This window comes from Ascidiella aspersa, chromosome 3, assembly GCF_963924565.1.
Source record: "Ascidiella aspersa chromosome 3, kaAscAspe10.2, whole genome shotgun sequence".
Lineage (NCBI taxonomy): Eukaryota > Metazoa > Chordata > Ascidiacea > Phlebobranchia > Ascidiidae > Ascidiella > Ascidiella aspersa.
In genome coordinates, this window is record NC_139449.1 from 3,459,163 (window position 1) to 3,480,535 (window position 21,373).

The following is a 21,373-nucleotide window of genomic DNA, read 5'->3' on the forward strand; positions in this document are numbered from 1 at the left end:
CTGTTTTTGGTTACCATGCCGGTACTTACTTTTTAAACAGTGGTTCTCAACCTATTGTTAGGCCCTAGTTTACATTGCATTTCTTCTTCAATAGTGTAGTAGCCTATTATAAGGCCAACGATTGAAAAGACTAACAGCTGACAAAATAGTAGGCAAAGTGAATTTGGCACCGCACTACAGGATTTAGAACAGCATTACCAACTTTTTTGTCGTTACAACCCACAATTCAAGTTGTCGAAAATCTACGCGACAAACCCAAATTTGGTGAAATCAGATTACAATTTATACAATTTGGCTCCAAGAAACAAGAATGTCCGGATTACGCCATAAGCATGCAAAAGAACTCGAAGTAATCGCTGAAGGTTAATTTGCTTCATAACGACTTTTCATCCAAAAAATTAAAAAAATATTGTGCTTTAGTGACACACCAATGGTTAACAAGACTGGTTCACCGAAATGGATGCAGCAGCTCGTCCTAAATTAAAATTTTAGTTTATGGGGGTCCATAACAAATACTACGCGGCGGCCCCCAGACAACCTACTGTGACCTTCAGGTTAGAAGCCTAAAATCCTGGCCGTTTAGGTCTTTAATCCGACTATTGGGAAGTTTTGTTTGAAGGATGGTTTCGGTCACGGGTCGGCAACATTTTTCTAGTCGCGGGCCAACACCAAACTCAGAAAGGTCTCTGCGGGCCGCACAAAATGTTAACTAATAATTGTGTTATTAAAATGTTAGACCAACTTTTATTCAGGCGGGCCTCGGATCGTTTTTGCGCTTAAAAACGTGTTTAATTACATTTGAGGAGCAGTAAAGTGTTGACGCAAAGCGAAAAAAGCGTTTGTTTGTTTTAAAATTAGAGTTCACACGTCGTCATCCGTGCAACGAATGAAAAGTGTAATAAAACTACTTTGATGGAACGCGATAATATTCAAAGGTAATCTTAAGCTCATTGTTTGTAACCTTTTGAAGTAAAGGTAGACCTGGCGAGCGAAGCGAGCGCGTTTTTTTTTCGTATACGGGCATTTCTTTTAAACTTCTTTTTTTTTTGTATACGGGCATTTCTTTTAAACTGCAAGTTTTCATACATTGCCGAAAATGAAAAATAAATTTCATCGGCGGGCCGTAGGTTGCCGACCCCTGGTTTAGGTCTTTATTGCTCTTATCAAAATTTTTGTGAAAACGTTATTTTTTTTAGGAGTTTTGGACGCCAATCGTCAATTGGAGCTCAGTTATTTTAGAAGGATGTTTAAATATTATATATTCAATAAAGTTTTTAAATGGTGCCCTAAGACTTGGGACACTTTCACGTTCGATAATTTTGAAACTTTGCGCACTGATTTTCGGGCCCTGTGCAAAATTTTGGGCAATCTACCTTAATGCCTGGACTTGGAAGTTTATTTGTTTAATAAAAGACTGGACTTGGGCAAACTAAAGTATTTTCAAAATGACTCGTTTACAACATAATACTACCCTTTGATATTTCTCAGTGAAACTAAGGTGATTTACCCACGTTGATTAAGAACTAACGTCCATTTGCAACTGGTTTAACTGCACTGCACCTCACGCAAAACGAGACTTAGTTTGGTAGCGAGCGAGCTTTTAATTCATGGTGCGGACCAAGTTGTTGATCTTCTCCTCGCGGTTTCCGCAATCTCCACCTTCCACAAAGTGGTTGGTGACCTTCTGGAATCCTCCCTTTGGCGAGGAGAGCTTGAAAGGCCAGAGGAAGTTGGAAGCTTGACGGAAACTGGGTCCAACCGTGAAGATTTCGTGGATAAGGTCCTCCACACAGATGATGCCCTGCTTGCCTGTTTTGATAGCGATGGAATATAGAGCAATTTTAGTTAACTGTTTTAATAGAGATAAGCTGTTCTCTCTAGGGCCGATAGCGATTCCAGATTTTTTATGTTTTAGCCAGCCGATACCCGTTATGCTAGAAAAAAATGATGCTAAAAAAAGAAAATTTCTTTGTTTTTCAAGAACTGCTATAGTTCATTGCCGTAGAAAAGTATCGGTCAAAATTAGCCGATACTGAAATATCGGAAGAAACGATAAACTGATATATCGGTCAACGTCTAGTTTTAACTAACAGAAAGATCCAGGTTGAATCCCTATTTTTTGGCCTTTTTTAAATATGTAAATGCAAAAAATGATTTGTTTTCAAGTATGTCTTTTGACAGAAAAGCAAGGATGCTGTGTGTCTCATCGCATCCTCAAAAAGATCTTTGAAATACAGCTTTTGTATTAAAAGTAACACCTCTCTACCCTAAAACTAACAATAAAGAACTATGTAGTGTTCTTAAGGTTAAAAAATATCCCAGTTTGATTTTCGGAACAAGAACAGACCCTGGGCCAAAAATAATAAAAACATGAATTAAGGTCGTTTGCTTCTTACCCAAGGATCCCTCAATGATGCTGTTGTCAGTGATTGGGATTCTGTCCTTGTTCACTTTGCCGTGGCCTCGCTTGTAGATCAGTTCACGGACAGTCTTAAGGTTGGGGTACCTTAAACATAAATGTTGAAATGACTACTTGGCTTGAAACCATGTTATCCAACCTTTTTCGTGTCATGTATCACAGAGACATTACGAGTTCTGTGTAAGTCGAAACGAAAGTTTGCAATAGTCCATGAGAATACACAACAAAACCTTTGCTTTCAGTTTTCATAGTTTGATATTGGGGCTGTATGATTCTTAGGAAACAACAGGCCAACACTAGCAACCCTACACTTACAACAAAGCAACAGTAGGTAGTCAAGTTTTAATTCTTCAAAATGATTTACACAAATACTAAGCCGGTTAATCTAGCCGCAAAAAAATTATTCTTGATAAAAAATAAAATATATTTATTCTGTATGCTTTGCTACTATTGGACAGGTAAACTATTAAGCAATTAGCTTGAATTTGTGTCGGTTAAAAAGTTTAGATTTTTTGTAAAAAGCTTGAATAAAAGGATTACAAATTAAAGTAAAACAAAATAAGTTTTAACTCCTAAAAACATGCGAAACTACATGCTTTGTTACTATGGACTTCAGTCATTCGTGTCAACAATTTTTTTTCTCACCCCCAAGCAATGTAGGGTTCAGCAATCCTCAACATTTGCAGAGTGGCTTTAGTGAGCTTGACAAACACTCCGTTGTGGATTTGACGAAGACGCATAAGCTGTAAAATCTTCTTCACCTTCGGGCTCACTTGGTTGATACTGTACACAAAAAAATCGAGGATAAGAAAAAATATTCAGCGTTTATACGGTAAACTTTTTTTTTTGATTTAAAGACAATCAGGTGGCAGTCTTTACGACTGAAGAAAACCTTTTGCAACTGAAAAATTTTCTTTCAATTTTAACTTTTTAAACAATTGTTTATTTTGTTTCAAAAGTTTAAATTTCTGGTTCATAGTCAATACAAAACAATCTAAAATAAAAAAACACCAAAAGGACTATTTTTACATACGTAGGTTGAACATACTAATAAACAAATTGCCATAAAAGTTGGGAGAATAAAATAAAGCGGAAAAAAAACAGTTACATTATATAACAGTTCAATTGTTATTTAAACATTTTATTTTTGTCCTTCATAACAAAGTTACCAATATTAGCGTGCAAAACCCATTCTTAGTCTAGATTGAAATTTTTGCAGCTTTAAATTGTGCGAATTACCTAACCAAAAGCATGGCGTGGAAGTTTTGTACGTTTGAGCAATATTTTCCTGGCTAAACACATTATACAACGATTTTATATGAAACGCTTGGATATGGCAGTGGCAGAACTGGTAACAAGTAAACCCCAACACAGACCCAAATTTCCAATCTGGCTCCCCTAGTCTGTGCCTACGTCACAAAAAATTTAAACTCCACTCACCCTCTAATCCTGATCACGAAAGCAAGTCGTGGTTGATCGGGCACATAGTAGTTGCTGTGCTTGCGAGCTTGACGAGCCAATCTGATCCCGTCTCTCTCCTTTAGGCGGTACTCTCGGATGTACTGTTCCGCTCGCTTGAAGTGGAGCTTTCGCTTTTCCTGGTTGCGCTACAAAAAAGGTAGAAATTGATGAACGAACAGCATATAGCTAAATATACAGGCTTTTTAGGCTGGTATATTGGGGGTACCACAAACAAAATTAAATAAAAATTGCACTTTGTAGCTAAAATTTTGGTGGCAGCAACAAATTTTAAGGTCTGTATCAAGCGAGTTTGTTTATGCAGGTTAAAAATAGGCATCTATGATTTCTAAAATTTTTACTGCGTAAAAAAGTTTTCAGACATTTTAAAGCGATTTTCACTGAAGTTGCATTTCATTGGTCTCCATACAGATCCCATATTGGAATTCTTGGATTTTAGGACACGTTTATGTAGTTTAAATAGAAACGGTTGAAATAAAATTTTTTGCGAAATTTGCGCAGCTGGAACATGTGCAAGACGGAAAAAAGTGTTATACACAAAACCATTGGCGGTACAAAAGTTAACTTTTGACGGCTGCATGCATTTTATGGTACTCTACACGAAAAGCGCGGCTATGGCCGTCGCCGAAAGATGATCTTAGGAGTGCAGCCAATTTTAATCTAGGTTTTATGCACATCCAAGGTTCCAGAATCTAGCACAACCAAACCTTTATCAGAAATTTAAATGTGCAAGTTACTAACTCAAAGGTGCACGCAAATTTAAAAAAACGTTTTGGGAGTACTCCTGCCACAAAATGCAGACTGGCTCCTACCAAATGATTTTTTGTATTGTGTATTCTTGTTCGTATAAGTTTGTGTTCTGAGAAACCAGCGGTAAATAAATAAAAAACACTTCTTCCAATCCTAAGAATGTTAAACAACTTTTTTGCATTTTTTATTTACAAAATTAGGATTTTAAAATGGTTTGTAAGACTTTTGAAAGTCCATTTGTATTTCGCAGCGAGCCACCACAAAATGCTAGGCGCTGATCTAGAATTCTACCGCATTTTCGTCCGGGTGTTTATATTGCTTATAAAATTGAGGTTAGGATGGGAGTTAGGGTTTGGGTTGGTCAAGTGTTATTATATTTACAAATTTATGCCTTCCTTGCAATTTCAACGTTGACAACTTGTTAAGTCTAAATTAAAATAAATATGGAAAGATTCTAGACCAGCGCCAAATGTTTTACCTCGCATGTTAGTTGTTACCAGAAAAATATTACTAAATTATTCCGGCTAATATTTTTTTAAATACCAGAAGAATTACCTTTCTCTGTAAAATGGCAGCCTGTGCCTGTTTCGCCTTAACGGCTTGGTATTCCTTTCGTCTCTTGAGAAGAGACTCTGGGACTCTCGGAAGTTTTTTGCTAAAAAATATAGCACTGCGTTAGTTAGCTTTCGTTATCTCATTTTCGCTAAATACCATCTTACAAACGACGAAAATGCTTGACAATTTGCACAAAAACATTTAACTTTTAAAATGAAACAGTCTTTGCTGCGGTAATTGTTTTATTTGCTTGATTATTTCAGATTTAAATACCTCTCCACCATCTTCCCAATTCAGGCTAAAAAAGGATGAAAACTTCGTGCTGTCCCGCAGACATGTACGACACAAGGTGGCGCAAACTCCAATATTTTTCGATTGTTTTTATTTTAGGTAAAATTGTTTGAAAAGAATATAGATCCATGGGTTTACACTACACAATTTTAATTTTTATTTGCACTAGAAATAAAATACATTTTAAATTACTAATATTTTGAACTTTTATAGCGAGGCAGCTTCCGTTTTACTACAATTTACTAATATTTAAATGTTTTCTGGTAACTCAGATTTTATTGCAATATTTTTAAGATCGTAAAGCACTTAATGACATTTAAAACTTTTAAATAGTTGAAATTAAACTTTTCAAAGTTGACTCAGCAATTTCAAGTTGCTTTTTAGTAATTCTTACGTCACAATGTGAAAACTTATTTTCGACCAATCAGCGTCGAGCTCAAGTCGGGTTTGAGTTTTTTGTTTAGGCTGAAACTAAACAAATCGTAGTTTGTGGAAAGTTTTTTAAATTTTTTGCGGTTTTACTTTGCTCTGTAAGTTATTTGTGTTAGTTAATCCGATTTATTAACGTGCATTCGATTTTACACGTTTTGTGTTTTTATTTTTTAGTTTAAATGAAAGGTCGGTAATTTTTCTGCAAAAAGAGCTAGTTTTCGAAGAGATATAAGTAAAGAGTTTCCTTTTGAAAATATTCCGAAAAATGTCTGAGGTTTTTCTTCTCTTGAGTTACGTTTTTTCATTAATTTTACATATATCTGAGGGAAAGTTAGATTCCTTGTGTATAATTTCAGTTCCTTTAATAATAAAAATGCTTGGTGCGGTCTATAGAATCCTACCACATTTTCATCCAAGGGTTTATATTGCTTAAAAAATTGGGTTAGGTAGCGAGTTCGGGTGGTCCAACTATTAATATTTTATTTATTTGTACATATTTATGCTTTACTTCAAATTTCAACATTGACATCTCGTTTCGTTAGTAATAAAATGAATTTGGTAGGATTCTAGACCTGTGCCAAATGCGTTTATAAGGTTTGCAAAACTAAAAAGCTTGCACATTTTTTAGGGTCGAAATAACCATCGCAAAAGTCACTCAAACATAAAACTTCTGTTGTGCTAATTTAGTATTCAGTAGATTTACTCATGCCGTGCATATTTAAGCTGCTTGAACAAAAGATATATATATGGGTCATAACTCCAGATTGGAAAGTTTGGTTAATACAATAGTCTCATCTCAGACTGCATTTTATGGCACTTTACGTAGAGATTTCAGGTGTGCAGCAGTAATTTTTTTGTGCAGGTGTGAAATCAAAGTATTTTGCACATCCCAGTTTCGAAATCCTACCACAACTTACTGTTTTTAAAAAATAGGTGTGCTGTTTACTAGTTTAGGTGTGTGCCTAAAAAATACTCTGGTGTGCACCTGCCACAAAATGCAGACTGGCCCTCAGCCAGAAAAAGTCAATATAACACTTAAAACTGGGGCTTAAGATTAGTTTACAGTAGATGCAATTTGCACCTAGCAATAGCCTATAATGTAGCAGTTACCAGCGTTAACGCCAAATGTCCGCACTCCCAACCGAAAGCTTTAAAGTTAAAAAATTAAACTTTTTGCAACAGAAAGCAATTTTTACGCTACAGGCATTGTCTTATTTCATTAACGGATTTTATAACACATACCAACCAACTGTTACGGTTTTTGTTAGTACTTAAGTTGCCGCCAGGCGAATTTCAAAAGCAACTTTATTTTCTTTCTGAAATTTTAAGTTGCATAAACATCTCTCCCTTTATAATTTCCAAGTTTCAAATGTTGGCATGACTTTAATTTTTTTGTATATTTGCTTGTAGCGTTTTTTTTTGTTTAGTATGTTGACATAACTTAGGTTATACCACAAAAAATTGCAAAACAAACTCACAAAATGACTCCCACCAACTGTTGGAACCTTCGAGTTACGGCAGAAGTCAATCAGGGCGGTCGTAAATACATGGAAGATGTAACATCCGTGCAATTCGAACGTGTTAAATCAGGGAATGTTGTTGTTGAATACGCTTCGTTTGCAATTTTCGATGGACATGGAGGCAAAGACGCCGCTCACTTTGCTAGAGACAATTTAATGGAGACAATCAAACAGCAAAAAGGGTTTTTATCCAACAACAGTGAAACCGTCAAGAAAGCAATATCAGATGCATTCGTGGCAACTCATCAAGCAATGTGGCAAAAACTGCGTAAGGTCTTCTTGTTTTTTTTGTAGTGTTTCTTATCTATTGGTAGCGACGGGTATCGGTTGAAAAATTGTAAAAAATCGGTATCGGTCCAAAAAATGGATATCGGTAGATCTCTAGTCACTATCACTAACTTCAGTAGTTTACATGGTTAGGTGTTTGTTAAGATTGATTAGATTAATTCAATTTAAACTTTTGTATGCTATTGTCTATGTTTTGTTCACCAATAAAAGTACAGCATAGGGAATTGGGTCGCCAAAGGTTCGCTGTTATTTTAGCATTTGGGTCACCAGAGAAACAAAAAGTTGAAAAACACTCTTTATTGTAATTAGGAAGACAATTGAACAAAATATATTTTACTATGTTCCAAATTAGTTGCAAATCTTCTGGCATGAACTTTTTGCCATCATGCCTGATTGTAGAGCAGTGTTTCATACTGTTTTTTTTTGTTTGGCATCCCAAATACAAGCATAGGTGTAAAAGCGAAGCTTCGTGTGATTTTGTATTGCTTCTGTAATTTTGGAAGAAGTTATGCTTAGAGCCGATCTTAATAAATCGAAACATGTCAACCGCTGCAATCGACAAATCAATGAAATCCATCAGCGACACACAAATATTTAGTGTTTAAAATAGAGATAGACTGATTCATATCTGTTTATCAGAATTGGTAAACTTTTTTATATTTCGGATGACATTTTAATACAAAATATGATAGTTTTCCTGAAAATTAAACAAATTTTCTCATTGTTTATGCTAAAAAAAATTTATTTTAAGCATCATGCCAAGTTAATATGCAAAATAAGAGTTTAATAAATATAGAAATGTTATTTTGATTTTTTTTTTAAACAAATTAAGTTTTGACTACATTTCAGTTATATAAAGAAAATCAGTATCGTTAAAGGGTATAGGTTAGCAAAACTGTTAAAAATTATGATTCAGTATCTGTTTCAAAATTTGATATCTTGGCCAATTTCTAGTTCACATACCAACGACTAAATTTGTTCACAGCTGATTGGCCCAAAACTCCCCTGGGTCATCCCAGCACAGCCGGCACCACTGCAAGTTTGGTGATTATTCGGGGCAATCGCATGTATGTCGCAAACGTGGGTGACTCCATGATTGTTATGGGGAGCCGTGCGATCAACGACAAACCCACTGCCTTTGTGACTAGCGGACTGACCATCGACCACAAACCGGAACTACCCAAGGAAAAGAGCAGAATTGAGAAGTGTGGTGGATGGTAGGTTTTGTTAGTTTTGTAATATATATTTTTAAAATTTATATTCAGCTTGCAGGTCATGTAAAAAAGTTCTAATATGCTAATATGCTCTTTAATTGTTTTTTACTCTCACTTATTTAGTGTTTCCACAAAGTCTTTGAGTCTTTAAAAGTCTTTATATATATAGTCTTTTTATTTATTTTACGTCCAGCTTAGTTTTGTGTTTTGAAGTCATATTAAAACACAATTAAAACATGTTTTTTCAGTTTGTATTGACTGTGGCATTTATACTGTTTTGTTTTTGAATTCTATTTTAACCACACTTACAAAAAACTATTTATATAAACATGATTTAATTATGACAATTTACTTGAAATTCTATGTCTTATTGAAACCATTTTTTTTATAATTTGTTTACAACAACATTACATTAAAACAATATATATATATATATATATAAATCAAAGTTAAGATATTTTAAGCTGTTGAACAAAAGAAAAATATGTGATTTTGCTTCAATAAAACATTTTTCTTCAGTGTTATGAATAAATCTGGCGTGAATCGTGTTGTCTGGTCAAGACCAAAGTTGAGTCACAACGGGCCAGTTCGAAGAAGCACGCACATTGACAAAATACCATTTCTCGCTGTCGCAAGGTCTCTAGGAGACCTGTGGAGCTTTAATTCTGAACTAAATGAATTTGTGGTAAGTGTGTGTGTAATTTAATGTTGGCATATTTGCATTACAAGCATTTTGAGCAGTTTTTTACATTGTATATAACTCCTGGTTAAAAAATTAAAACAAAACAGAGCATCAAATTGGGCATCAATATGCTTCTAAGGGGTAATATTTTGACCTGCAAAAATGTCGTAATTTTCTAATTTAGTGTTTTAAAATCTGTGTAAAAGACAAATTTTAAATCTTGATTAAAATCTGTAGAGCAAAATTCGAAACTAAATAAACGTTAACCTAATATCGGTGTATGAAGTTAGACAGTTTTGTTAACATGCAGAGAATTGCATTTAAAGTAGTTCCCAAACTAGGTGTGGGGCAGGTGACTCTAAAAAGGATTTACAGCGTATTTGCATTTCAGTGCGATTGTAATATAAAATAATCTTATCTGTACAACGCTGAATATCTCACATTAAAGGTAGTACAGTAAAACGACCGAAGGAGCTATATGTCAGGGTTGCCACAACGTTTTTGTTGTCTTCTTAATTTCTGTATTGAAAAGTCTCTGGAATTTTTTAAAAGTTTTATCTACAGCTTAAGTTATATATTAAGAAATTGCCCTTTTTATCCATTGCACTTATATATATTGTTCATTTTTCAAATATACTCAAAATTCTTGGAACGACCATTTTTTAGGTCTTTGAAAACTTGAAAAGATTTTGAAGCTCTATTTTTGATATTTTTTAATTTATATAATTGTATGGCAACCTTCAATTATCTCTAAACCAACATAAATGTAGGTGTGACCTTCGAGTTTACAAAGCGTGATTTCAACCCACTTTTGCAATTACTGGACAGGTTTCACCGGTGCCAGACGTTTACATGTACGACCTTCACCAAGACAAGGAACAGTTTATCGTCCTGGCAAGTGACGGGTTGTGGAACATGGTCCGGCCCCAAGAATCTGTATCTGTGGTCGCTACTATGGAGGAATACAGACAAAAAACTGTAAGGCTTATATGAACACTTATTTATTCCTTTAGTGCTTCACGTAAACAATTTGCCTGCTATATGTTATTTTCTTATTTTAAGTTGAGTTGTTGCTCATAATTTGGTCAAGTTTACAAATTTTTATAGATGCTTGTTTTATTTTTATGTCAATACCTTGACTTGGACGTACGTTATACTACAAATGACTTGACTAGCACTAGATTTAAGCAACTCATGACTTGGGCAGGACTTTATTGTATGTAATATAGGTAACTTTAAATATTATATCATTTGATTTGTGTGTAACTCTTACATTGGAAAACTTGTTTCAGTTTCCCACTCATTTCCATATAAAGTGTAGTATGCAAATGAACAGTCATATGGAGTTCAGCGGTTTCGTTTTTACACCTGGCAGACAAACACAGAATTTATTCTTAACCTAAAGCCATATTGACACTCAATGGCACAATAAATAAACCAACTTATGGTGTAATTCATACGGTACAAGTTTTAAAATTTAAGTAATTTTGAATTCGATTTAATATTTCCACTATGTTGCTGCTTTTTCTCTAGCAATATATTATAATATGGGATAAAATGAGACGATTACATCCAAATCATATACCCCATTTTTATTTTGTTCCTCTCTTCGGAAATTGGTTGAAATATGCTTTTTGTGCAGACCAGCAAATATTGATTACATGTCCGATGATTTGAACTTAATCTTGACACTGGCACCACCTAATATAATTACTGTTTCCTAAGCTGGTCATGACTTAAAGGATTTTAGGCTTAAATTTGTTTTTGCTCTACACAGCCTATTTATTAATTTGTAATGTGATGTTTGATTTGTAATCTGATTTTCAAAATTCAATTTTTAAGTAGAAAAACTACATTGATTTGCAAATCACGACGGAAATGCCTCATATTAACTTAATGCAAGGTGGCACTCAAAATTCTACTTTGACCTGTAGAAGAATGTTTGTGCAAAAGCTTGTTAAGATTTCAATACAACTTGTCTCTATAAAATGACACTGCAGATTTAGAATTAGACAAATAGGGCTACCAACCAAGATTCATGTTAACTTTATATTGGATCAATGTCGATACTACCAAAGTATTCAGGCTAGTACCAATTAGAGATAAACCGATATATCAGTTTACCGATATATCGGCCGGTTTTCTCTTCTACCGATTTTTTGGTGTCAGCAAATTTTGGCCGATATTTTATAACGAAAATATATTTTTTTTTTTAAAAAACAAAAAAAATTCCGTTTTTTGACAACAAAAAAATTGTTTAGCATCTTGCCACGTTAAGATGTAAAATAAGAGTTCATTAAATATAGGTAACTTAACTGAAATGCTATTTGGATTTATTATCTATTAATTAAAATTGTTACCACATGTCAGGTATATCAAAAAATCAGTACTGTTTGGCAAAAAATATAGAAAATTGGGTATGTTTTATTATCGGACGGAAAAGTGTTATCCGCTGAATGTCAATACACTTAAATGACACCAGGCATTGTTTTTGATATTATATAATCCGGCCTGCCTACTGATTTAGTCCAGTATGGCAGAATGCTGGCAACTACGTCGGCCGAAGAATCAGCCACAAACCTGAAACATTTTTAATATTATTTTAAGATTCATTTCATAAAATAACAAACTTGTCGTTCTTTCTACACCATTTTAAATCACATATATTTTTAAAATGCTGAATCTCTAGGAACATTCGCTCTACAATTGTCAGAAACTAGTTTTGGTGTGCCATTCAGAAAAAAATTTACGGAAGTACAAAGCACTTTGTTTGGTGTGAAAACGACCATAAAAACCAAAGAATTTCGGTCAAATATGCTTGTTACCAGAAGGCTAGCAAGCTTCTGCCCGCCTGCTGATTTACTGTTGAACTCCAATTTAAACTGTTAAGACTTTTTTGCCTGCTTGATGTAGGGAAGCAAGTCAAGTCCGGCACACCGTCTCGTTCAGCTTGCGTTAGATCGATGGTCGATGCGTACGATGCGAGCAGACAACACAAGCGTCATCGTGGTGATCATTGAACGGAGAAAGATTGAACCCAAGAAAAAGCGAGACGCATACTTCGAAAGCTGGACCAGCGCAAAGTAACAGAAACAACTTTTAATATGTTCGACAAAAAGTGTATTTTAAACAACCAAAAATAGACAGTAATAATAATAATAGCATTTTGACATATAAGTAAAGTGTATTTTACTATGTCACAAAAAAAAAAATTGTTTCCAAGAAACTACAAGAACTGTTTTATCCAATATCATCTACAGATAAGTTTGGCAAATTTCACAAAAAACTAATTAAAATGAAAGCCTAACTTTCTTAAAATTTTGGAAAAAATTAGGACATAGTACACTTTTTTGATCGATTATTTATTCAGCTGCTTGTTAATGTTTTAGGAGTGAACTGACTTCATCAGATGTTGACGAATTTGATGATTTTGAAGACGAATCCGCTCCCAAGAAAGTTCCAAGCGACAAAAGTAAGTTTTACAAACAACCATCCAAAGTCGGGTTACATCCGAAACTGTCCAATAGAAAAAAAACTGATTACAAAAAAACAAAATTCAATCCCTGGAAATAAAATCAAATCATGGTGATCCAATACCAATTTTTAATATAATTACTACTCATTTATTATGTTGGATAGCTAGGGATATCAGATAATGGATATTTTATTCCAGTTCCTATAAAAATACCAGATATTTTGGACAACATGCATTAGGAAGTTATAAGTATTTGAATTTTTAAAAGTCATAGAATTGATTTGCGTATTAAAAAAATCATTAAAATAATCAAAAAGTATTTTATTATATTTTTACATCTTAATTTAAGTGTTAAAGTGCCATGTAGTGAAACAAACTATTTGTCATTATGTTGCCCATGGCACCTTTACCGTTTATCATTTGAATTGTATTCAAAACATCCTGAGTGATCTAACATTAGGCCTTGAAACCTATTCTTTTGAACTATTTATTGTCTTTGAATGTATTTTATAAAAACGTGTGGTTACCCTGCACCAGCTTATCCAATCAATACTCCGTACAACTACAACTACCTTCAAAGTATTACACATTACACCTGTTTTTGACCCGGCCCTCAAACACTTTTTAATTCTCAGGCGGCACCCTATGAAAATAATTGCCCACCCCGGCATTAGAGGCTATTTGTTTATACTTCAGTAATTCTTACATTTCATAAGGAGGTGATTGATTTTCATCAAGTTTAAATTGGCCTTTGCATTCACTGCATGAACACCATTAATCTTTACAACATATATTTAAACGTGTTTTTGTGCTTTTAGTGGAAGAGGGCGTACCTACCAAACTACGCTGGAACGTCAACGCGGAAAGTAAGTCAAAAACCGTTACCTTTGCAAGTTAACAGCAACTGTACCTAGTGAAAACGCGGGGGCCTAACTTCTGTTATATTGTTCTAACGAGTCATTTACTTCCGAAAACGTTCGTTGACCTACTTAGTTTCACAATAATAACATCAGTTGTCCATGTTTTACAAGCTTTCTTGTTCAGTGCGTTTTAATGCAATTAGCGAAGTCGCTATTCACCACATTATACTTAACTTCGTAAAAGACTAGTGTTAGACTGATCTTTTGTAATTAGCAAGGAGCATTTGTTAATAGAGATTTCCCTATATAACGTGCCCGTTTAAACTGTTTAAAGATTATACTTCATTTTTTTCATGAAACTGTTAACAGCATTGTATGTAGGCCCACATCGAACCTTTAGTGCAGGGGTGTCCAACATGAGGCACGCGTGCCAAGAACTAATAAAAAATGGCACGCAAGCACCCAAAATACAGCCAAAAAAGCTAAATTTGTTATACAGCATATTGTCATTGTTTATTCACAATACAGCACAATCCCAGCAATTACGACAACAAACAATTACTTCTGATATTATAACACTATACCGTTTTTTATTTATTGTATAAAAGCGCTTTTAATATGAGAAAAAAATAGTTGCTAAACTTTTACACGGGAAGAAGTTATTAGATAACAATTGGAACGTCGGCATGTTTGAGTTGGACACCCCTGCTTTAGTGCATAACATGTTAGCGCAAGGTGTCTAACTTAGTTGGTACTTTAAAGTAGGTAGATTTAACTAAAAATCTACCAAAGAAATTATTCCCCCATTGGCGTGTTTACCCAAGAGGATATTAACTAAAGTTTACTAAATTCGTCAAACTTTACCGAATCAACAGTGCCAAAGTCAGTTGGCAGAACGATTTTACATGTCATGTAAAAACCAAGATTACAAGTACCAATGTTGCCCCGGGCTATTTTTCTTGCATGATAGTTTGCTTGGTTACTTGCGTGCATGGAAAGCCTTGACAAGCATATAGATATTTCAGTTATTTATCCTGAATGTTCTGCGTTCGAGGTTTCTGTCGTTACTCAATTTCATTGAAAACCAACATGTACACTTTTATATACATACAGGCCTGGTTTTACGAGATTCTATACTACGGATTTTGAAAGTTTTGTTGCAAATGTATTAAGTTTACCAACCATTTAAGTTATCTTCCTCCATACTTTAAGGTCGACTCGTATTGACAAATTTGCGTCACTCCAACCTTTATTCTAAGCACTCTTGTTGGCCATGTCACATAATCATTTTTCAAAGTTTAATTATAAACAAAATAATTTTGGTTAGGTCAAAATGGATCAAACCGTCATTTCTTTAGGTCCCGACCAAAAGTTGCTTTTTGTGTGTGTCATTTTTTAGTCACGCCCACCAGCGAAAAAAACAAACACACACAGCATGTAAAGTATCTAAAAAAAAACTGCCCACCGAAAAAAAGGGGGGAAAAAAAAACAGAAACCACTATTTACATTTAATATTTTTGCTTAACTATACAAATGTTATCAATCACTCGGAAATAAAGTTTAATTATTAAATTAAAGTTGTTTTTTTGTTGTTGCAAATTGTCGATAAGCACTAACTTATTCAAAGCTACCAAAAAACTAATTAATTCTCACAAAAAACGTCACTACGTGCACGTCATAATTTGACCATCAGCGTCACAATAACGTCATTTTTTGGGTATGACGAAACTGAATAAAAAGCGTGTTTTGGGATATAAAGAGAAATATTTAATCCAATCAAAGAAAAAATAGAGATCGACCGATATCGCTTCTTGAAAATGATATGATGTCCTATTTTTTTAGTTTCGATTAAATAAAAAAAAATAATCAACCCATGTTTATTAAACTAATATTTTGCATTTTAGCTTGACGTGAAGCTAAACATAAGTATGCCAAAATACGAAGTTTTCAGGAAAATCTATATCATGTTTTCGTATAGTAAATTATAAAATTTACCGATACCACAAGAGTTTAAACTTTTTTGTTCTTCAGGGAAAACTATGTCATATGTTAGTAGGAAATATCGGTCAAAATTTGCCGATACCGATATATCGGTAGAAGCAAAATATCGGCCGATTTAATATCATCGTCTATCTCTGTAATCCTAAAAAATAGCAATTAATCATATAAAACACACTCCACAGCACCACCGCCCGCCGAACCTCTGCAAGACGCTCGCATCTCGTCATCAAACGGTGACGTAGCCGATGACGTCAGCGCCAAAGCGGAAGCGAAACCTCCCACCAAGGCCACGCCCACAAAAACAACAACAACCAATAACGAGGAGCCGAGCAGCAGCGGTCTAGGTGAATCCCCAGGTCATCGGGTGACCAGGTCGTCATCCAGTCGAGCAGTCACTCCGCTCCGCAAGTCAACACGGAAGCGGAAGTCGTCAGGACCTGAAGCGGACTCTGGGAAGAACAGCAAGAGGAAGATGTCACTAAGGTCCTCCGCACCCACCACAGCATCCTCCGGGAACAAGAAGATAAAGAAGAGATCAAAGTCTGAGGGAGGATCACTTCTTAAGACTCCTCCGCTGCCTCCGAGAGTCCGCAGACTGCGCAAGGGAAAACGGAGCCTGTGAAAATCTGCGTCGCGCTCCACTGCCGTTTTTGAAGGGTCGCAGTTTTTGTCGTGACGTCATACCTCCTCGCATGAGCGCGATTTCATCTTCGCTCGCCATTCGTTAAAAAAAGGTGTTGTTTTGGTCGTGGGCCGCGAAATGAAACGGACTTGTTGGAAATGCACGAATGGACGCAGTCGCAAAAGGGTTCGAAAGCGTTTAGGTAAAGTCTTTAACATGACTTTTTTTCGGGTGAAATCCCAAACTTGACTTTTTTTCCAAAAAGTCTTAAATATTGCTTTTGTCTTTTTTTATTCTTTACAGAAATTTTCTGACACCCAGCACTGTTTATAACAGGTTAATTGACAACGTTTTTTGTCGTTAAAAGCCCTTGACCATTCTCTTGCAGTCCATTTGCGGTTGTGTCCATTCCCGTTTTACTTTGTCTGCGATTCTTTTCATTTTATCAGAGGAGTCCGATCGCGGTCGAGTCCACCATATTTGTAACCTATTCGGCGTTCATGTTACATTCATGTGATGGGAGTCCACACGTTGTCATGTCTTCTCTATTTGCAGTCTTTTCCCGGTCGTGTGTTTCCATCAGTGAAATCACGCTTCCAAGCGTGTTTGTGTCATTTTCATTTTAAGTCAATTTCCATGCCTTTTTCATTTTGAGTCGATTTAGACCCCAGTCTTTCCCATTTCGAGACAATTTGGCTCATGTCTTTTTGATTTATAGTCAGTTTGACTTGTGTTATTTTTATTTTCAGCCAGTCTGGCTTGTGTCTTATCCCTCAAGAGTCAATTTGGCTTGTGTCATTTCCATTTGCAGTCCATTTGGCTGATGACTTTCCCATTTCAAGTCAATTTGGGTCGTGTTTTTCATATTTCGAGTCAATTTGGCTTGTGTCTTTTCCTTTTCCAGTCCATTTGGCTTTGGTCTTTTCCTTACGGATCCATGTGCGGTCATGTCTCTTTGCTCAGAGTCAATCACCTTGTACCATGTTTTAAGTGCGATTTGCGCGTTTGTTTTTAGACTGTGATCGTGCGACAAAGGCCTACTGTAAATACCTTGTTTTTTTCTGCTTTTAATGTCATTTTAACTTGTAAACATTTTTCAACCTGCCGTCTAGTCGCCCAAAACGAATTTACATACACTACAGCCCTGCCGTAACCTTCCTTAACGCTTGAAAACCGCCTAAACCACGACAAAACTATTAGGTAGGATAAAATGCTTTACACAATTCGGACAAAGCTTAACAATGACGATGTTTAATTTTCTTTTCGACCAATAGTTTTGCGGCGCCGGAGAATTTAGTCCTAAAATTGAGTTGCGGCGTTGGGTACTTATTACGGACGAAAGTATTGATTTTAATATCTCGATTTTAGCTTTTGTTGTCATTTTTTTTTCATTCTGAATGGTTAACGTTAACTGTTTGTCTCGTTCATGGGAGAAAATATTATGTCTGGAAAAAAAATTCGATAGGTTTAATGATAACATTGTTTTTTGACGGAAAACAAGACTTTACTTAATTCAAAGTTGGCTAGGAAGTGAACTGCCAAATTGACCATAACATCCATCACAAAACTCCTAAAAACATGATTTATATACAAAACATTATGGGCCACAAGACCATCATTAACTACCGTTAAACAAAATCTGTATAGTGTTTAAAAGAGACCACTCATATGACTACGCTGTTTTTTTGCTAGGACTTTGGTCAAATTAAATCTCAACACTCTTCTACGACAAAAAAAGTAGTCTGGCAAAATTTTGATTTGCATTTCATTTCCTTCTCACCCAATTTTTAGTTTAGTTTTCTTTTCTCACCGTTCTCACGAGCAATACTATTGCAATTTGTTGGTACACTTATAAATACTGGCCAGTACTGTTTGTGCCTAAGTTGTGACCAGACAAAAACGTCTAGCGTAGTTGGTTTCCGCCGATTTTTAACTTTTCGAAACTATATTTTTCATACGATTTTACCCAAAAAGGCCTTTAAATTGTTATTTTTGTAGCGTTAAAATGGCCGCGTTTGCTTTCAAGCGAAAGTTTAAAGCACCGTAAAACGCCGGCTGTTTGGTCCATTATGGTTTTCCAGTTTACTGCTAATGCTAACTGTAACGTCAGTGTTTTTACCGCTGTCGTATTTTGCTGCTTTTATCGAAACTTCTTTGCGATTGTAGACATTCAGCCTGTTTAAGACGCTTTTTTGGAGGCCACTATTTTTCGTGTCCTTGCACTAAATCAACGGCCACCAAACTACGGCCTGTGTATGGCCGTGGTCCCCAACTAAAAACTAAAAGACTGTTTCCTGAAGCTCACTATATATTTAGACGTTTTAGTTTTGATAAATATATTTTTTTTTTCTTAAAAACTTGAAACAAAATTTATTTTCAAACCGTCATCTTCAACGTTTGCGAACTATGGCAATGATTCCCCTCTAAAAACTAAGCGACTGTTACTATATAGTTGTTAATTATTTTGACGTTTTATTTGATAAATAGTATTAAAATTTCGAAAAATTCGAAACAAACTGATTATACCAGCAATCTTTAGCCCTTGAGAGTTTTCCATTTATAAACAAGTGGAAAGCCCTGTCTAAAACAAATTCCCCTTTCTTTCTTTTTTTCTTGTTCAACTTCTGTACATTACATATCGTGTCTGCCCCCAAAAGAGGCGCGCATTACGTCATATTCGGAGCCTTGTCGGGACTTCCCCTAAATAAAAAGTGGCGCGTGAAACTTGATTATGGGGACTTTCCCCTGACAGAGTTCCTACTTTTGGGACTTTCCCCGGTGTTTTTATGTTTCGTGTCCTGTACAATAAATAATTTTTCTCTCGGAGATTTTCTGTGTGACTTTGGCTGCTAATTAAGCGCCATTTATGTTAAACCAGGGGTTCTTAAACTTGGGTCCATAAACCCCTTGGGGATCCATGTAATATTCAATTTTTAAAAGGTAGTTAATAAAAATAAAACGGTTTTTGCACCGAATATATTTAGACTCCAGTTTACTTTCACATTTTTTGAACCAAAATCGAACAAATTTCTATTTGTATTATTACGGCATATTATGCATCATCTCTGAAACTTCCTTGCTAACCGTGGTCCACCCTAAGCAAACAAAAAGTTTTAGAGATCTGCGGTAAAAAGGTTTAATAACTGCTGCGTTAAACAGAGTGTTGCCTATTGGACTTGAACTTATTGAACAGTTCTAACAAGATTCCATGTAGTATCGAATCCGATATCCGATGTCAAGTGGTAGTATCGGCAATCGCCCGATCCTTAAACAATAATAGAGTTTCAGCCATGATTTGCGGTCAACTGCAACTAGCCATCTTGAGAAGTGAACATATCACAACTGGCGATAACTAAACTTCTCAACGCTAAAGGCCCGTTTACACTACAGATGCACTGAGCTGAGCTGGGCGTAAAATTGATTTCACTACAGCTGCAGTGAGCGGAAAATCACCCCAAAACGTAACGAGTTTTTATAGCTTCACTGGGCTTGAGTTTACCAAAGCGTAACTTTAAATAGCTTCACTGGGCTTGAGTTTAGCAAAGCGTAACTTTAAATAGCTTCACTGGGCTTGAGTTTAGCAAAGCGTAACGTTAAGATAGCTTCACTGGGCTAGAGTTTAGCAAAGCGTAACTTTAAGATAGCTTCACTGGGCTTGAGTTTAGCAAAGCGTAACTTTAAGATAGCTTAACTTGGCTTGAGTTTAGCAAAGCGTAACTTTAAGATAGCTTTACTGGGCTAGAGTTTAGCAAAGCGTAACTTTAAGATAGCTTCACTGGGCTAGAGTTTAGCAAAGCGTAACTTTAAGATAGCTTCACTGGGCTTGAGTTTAGCAAAGCGTAACTTTAAGATAGCTTCACTGGGCTTGAGTTTAGCAAAGCGTAACTTTAAGATAGCTGCACTGGGCTTGAGTTTAGCAAAGCGTAACTTTAAGATAGCTGCACTGGGCTTGAGTTTAGCAAAGCGTAACTTTAAGATAGCTTCACTGGGCTTGAGTTTAGCAAAGCGTAACTTTAAGATAGCTTCACTGGGCTTGAGTTTAGCAAAGCGTAACTTTAAGATAGCTGCACTGGGCTTGAGTTTAGCAAAGCGTAACTTTAAAATAGCTGCACTGGGCTTGAGTTTAGCAAAGCGTAACTTTAAGATAGCTTTACTGGGCTTGAGTTGAGCAAAGCGTAACTTTAAGATAGCTTCACTGGGCTTGAGTTTAGCAAAGCGTAACTTTAAGATAGCTTCACTGGGCTTGAGTTTAGCAAAGCGTAACTTTAAGATAGCTTCACTGGGCTTGAGTTTAGCAAAGCGTAACTTTAAGATAGCTGCACTGGGCTTGAGTTTAGCAAAGCGTAAGTTTAAGATAGCTTCACTGGGCTTGAGTTTAGCAAAGCGTAACTTTAAGATAGCTTCACTGGGCTAGAGTTTAGCAAAGCGTAACTTTAAATAGCTTCACTGGGCTTGAGTTTAGCAAAGCGTAACGTTAAGATAGCTTCACTGGGCTAGAGTTTAGCAAAGCGTAACTTTAAGATAGCTTCACTGGGCTTGAGTTTAGCAAAGCGTAACTTTAAGATAGCTTAACTTGGCTTGAGTTTAGCAAAGCGTAACTTTAAGATAGCTTTACTGGGCTAGAGTTTAGCAAAGCGTAACTTTAAGATAGCTTCACTGGGCTAGAGTTTAGCAAAGCGTAACTTTAAGATAGCTTCACTGGGCTTGAGTTTAGCAAAGCGTAACTTTAAGATAGCTTAACTTGGCTTGAGTTTAGCAAAGCGTAACTTTAAGATAGCTTTACTG

At 35.6% G+C, this 21,373-nt stretch overlaps 2 protein-coding genes across 2 annotated transcripts; one reads left to right on the forward strand and one right to left on the reverse strand.

Annotated features, from left to right (window-relative positions):
* Positions 1-1,581: 1,581 nt before the first annotated feature.
* On the reverse strand, positions 1,582-5,529 carry LOC146158126 (large ribosomal subunit protein uL30-like). Its single transcript, XM_083384457.1, has 6 exons — positions 5,477-5,529; positions 5,204-5,303; positions 3,860-4,026; positions 3,065-3,202; positions 2,397-2,506; positions 1,582-1,809 (listed from the first exon to the last, which is right to left on the reverse strand). The coding sequence occupies exons 1-6, from the start codon at positions 5,485-5,487 to the stop codon at positions 1,601-1,603; spliced, it is 735 nt and encodes a 244-aa protein (XP_083240583.1). The 5' UTR covers positions 5,488-5,529; the 3' UTR covers positions 1,582-1,600.
* Positions 5,530-7,344: 1,815 nt separating this feature from the next.
* On the forward strand, positions 7,345-17,444 carry LOC146158127 (protein phosphatase 1D-like). Its single transcript, XM_083383473.1, has 8 exons — positions 7,345-7,714; positions 8,720-8,951; positions 9,468-9,633; positions 10,459-10,608; positions 12,544-12,713; positions 13,020-13,102; positions 13,924-13,971; positions 16,149-17,444. The coding sequence occupies exons 1-8, from the start codon at positions 7,408-7,410 to the stop codon at positions 16,586-16,588; spliced, it is 1,596 nt and encodes a 531-aa protein (XP_083239599.1). The 5' UTR covers positions 7,345-7,407; the 3' UTR covers positions 16,589-17,444.
* The last annotated feature ends 3,929 nt before the right edge of the window (positions 17,445-21,373 follow it).

Excerpts from the sequence above, each read along its gene's own strand:
- LOC146158126 (XM_083384457.1), bottom strand. Across the intron at positions 2,507-3,064 it reads GAACCCTACATTGCTTGGGG|GTACCCCAACCTTAAGACTG; the intron begins GTGAGAAAAAAA and ends TTTATGTTTAAG. Across the intron at positions 1,810-2,396 it reads CATCATTGAGGGATCCTTGG|GCAAGCAGGGCATCATCTGT; the intron begins GTAAGAAGCAAA and ends CTATCAAAACAG.
- LOC146158127 (XM_083383473.1), top strand. The coding sequence starts at position 7,408 with ATGACTCCCACCAACTGTTGGAACCTTCGAGTTACGGCAGAAGTCAAT. Across the intron at positions 7,715-8,719 it reads AGCAATGTGGCAAAAACTGC|CTGATTGGCCCAAAACTCCC; the intron begins GTAAGGTCTTCT and ends ATTTGTTCACAG. Across the intron at positions 8,952-9,467 it reads ATTGAGAAGTGTGGTGGATG|TGTTATGAATAAATCTGGCG; the intron begins GTAGGTTTTGTT and ends ATTTTTCTTCAG.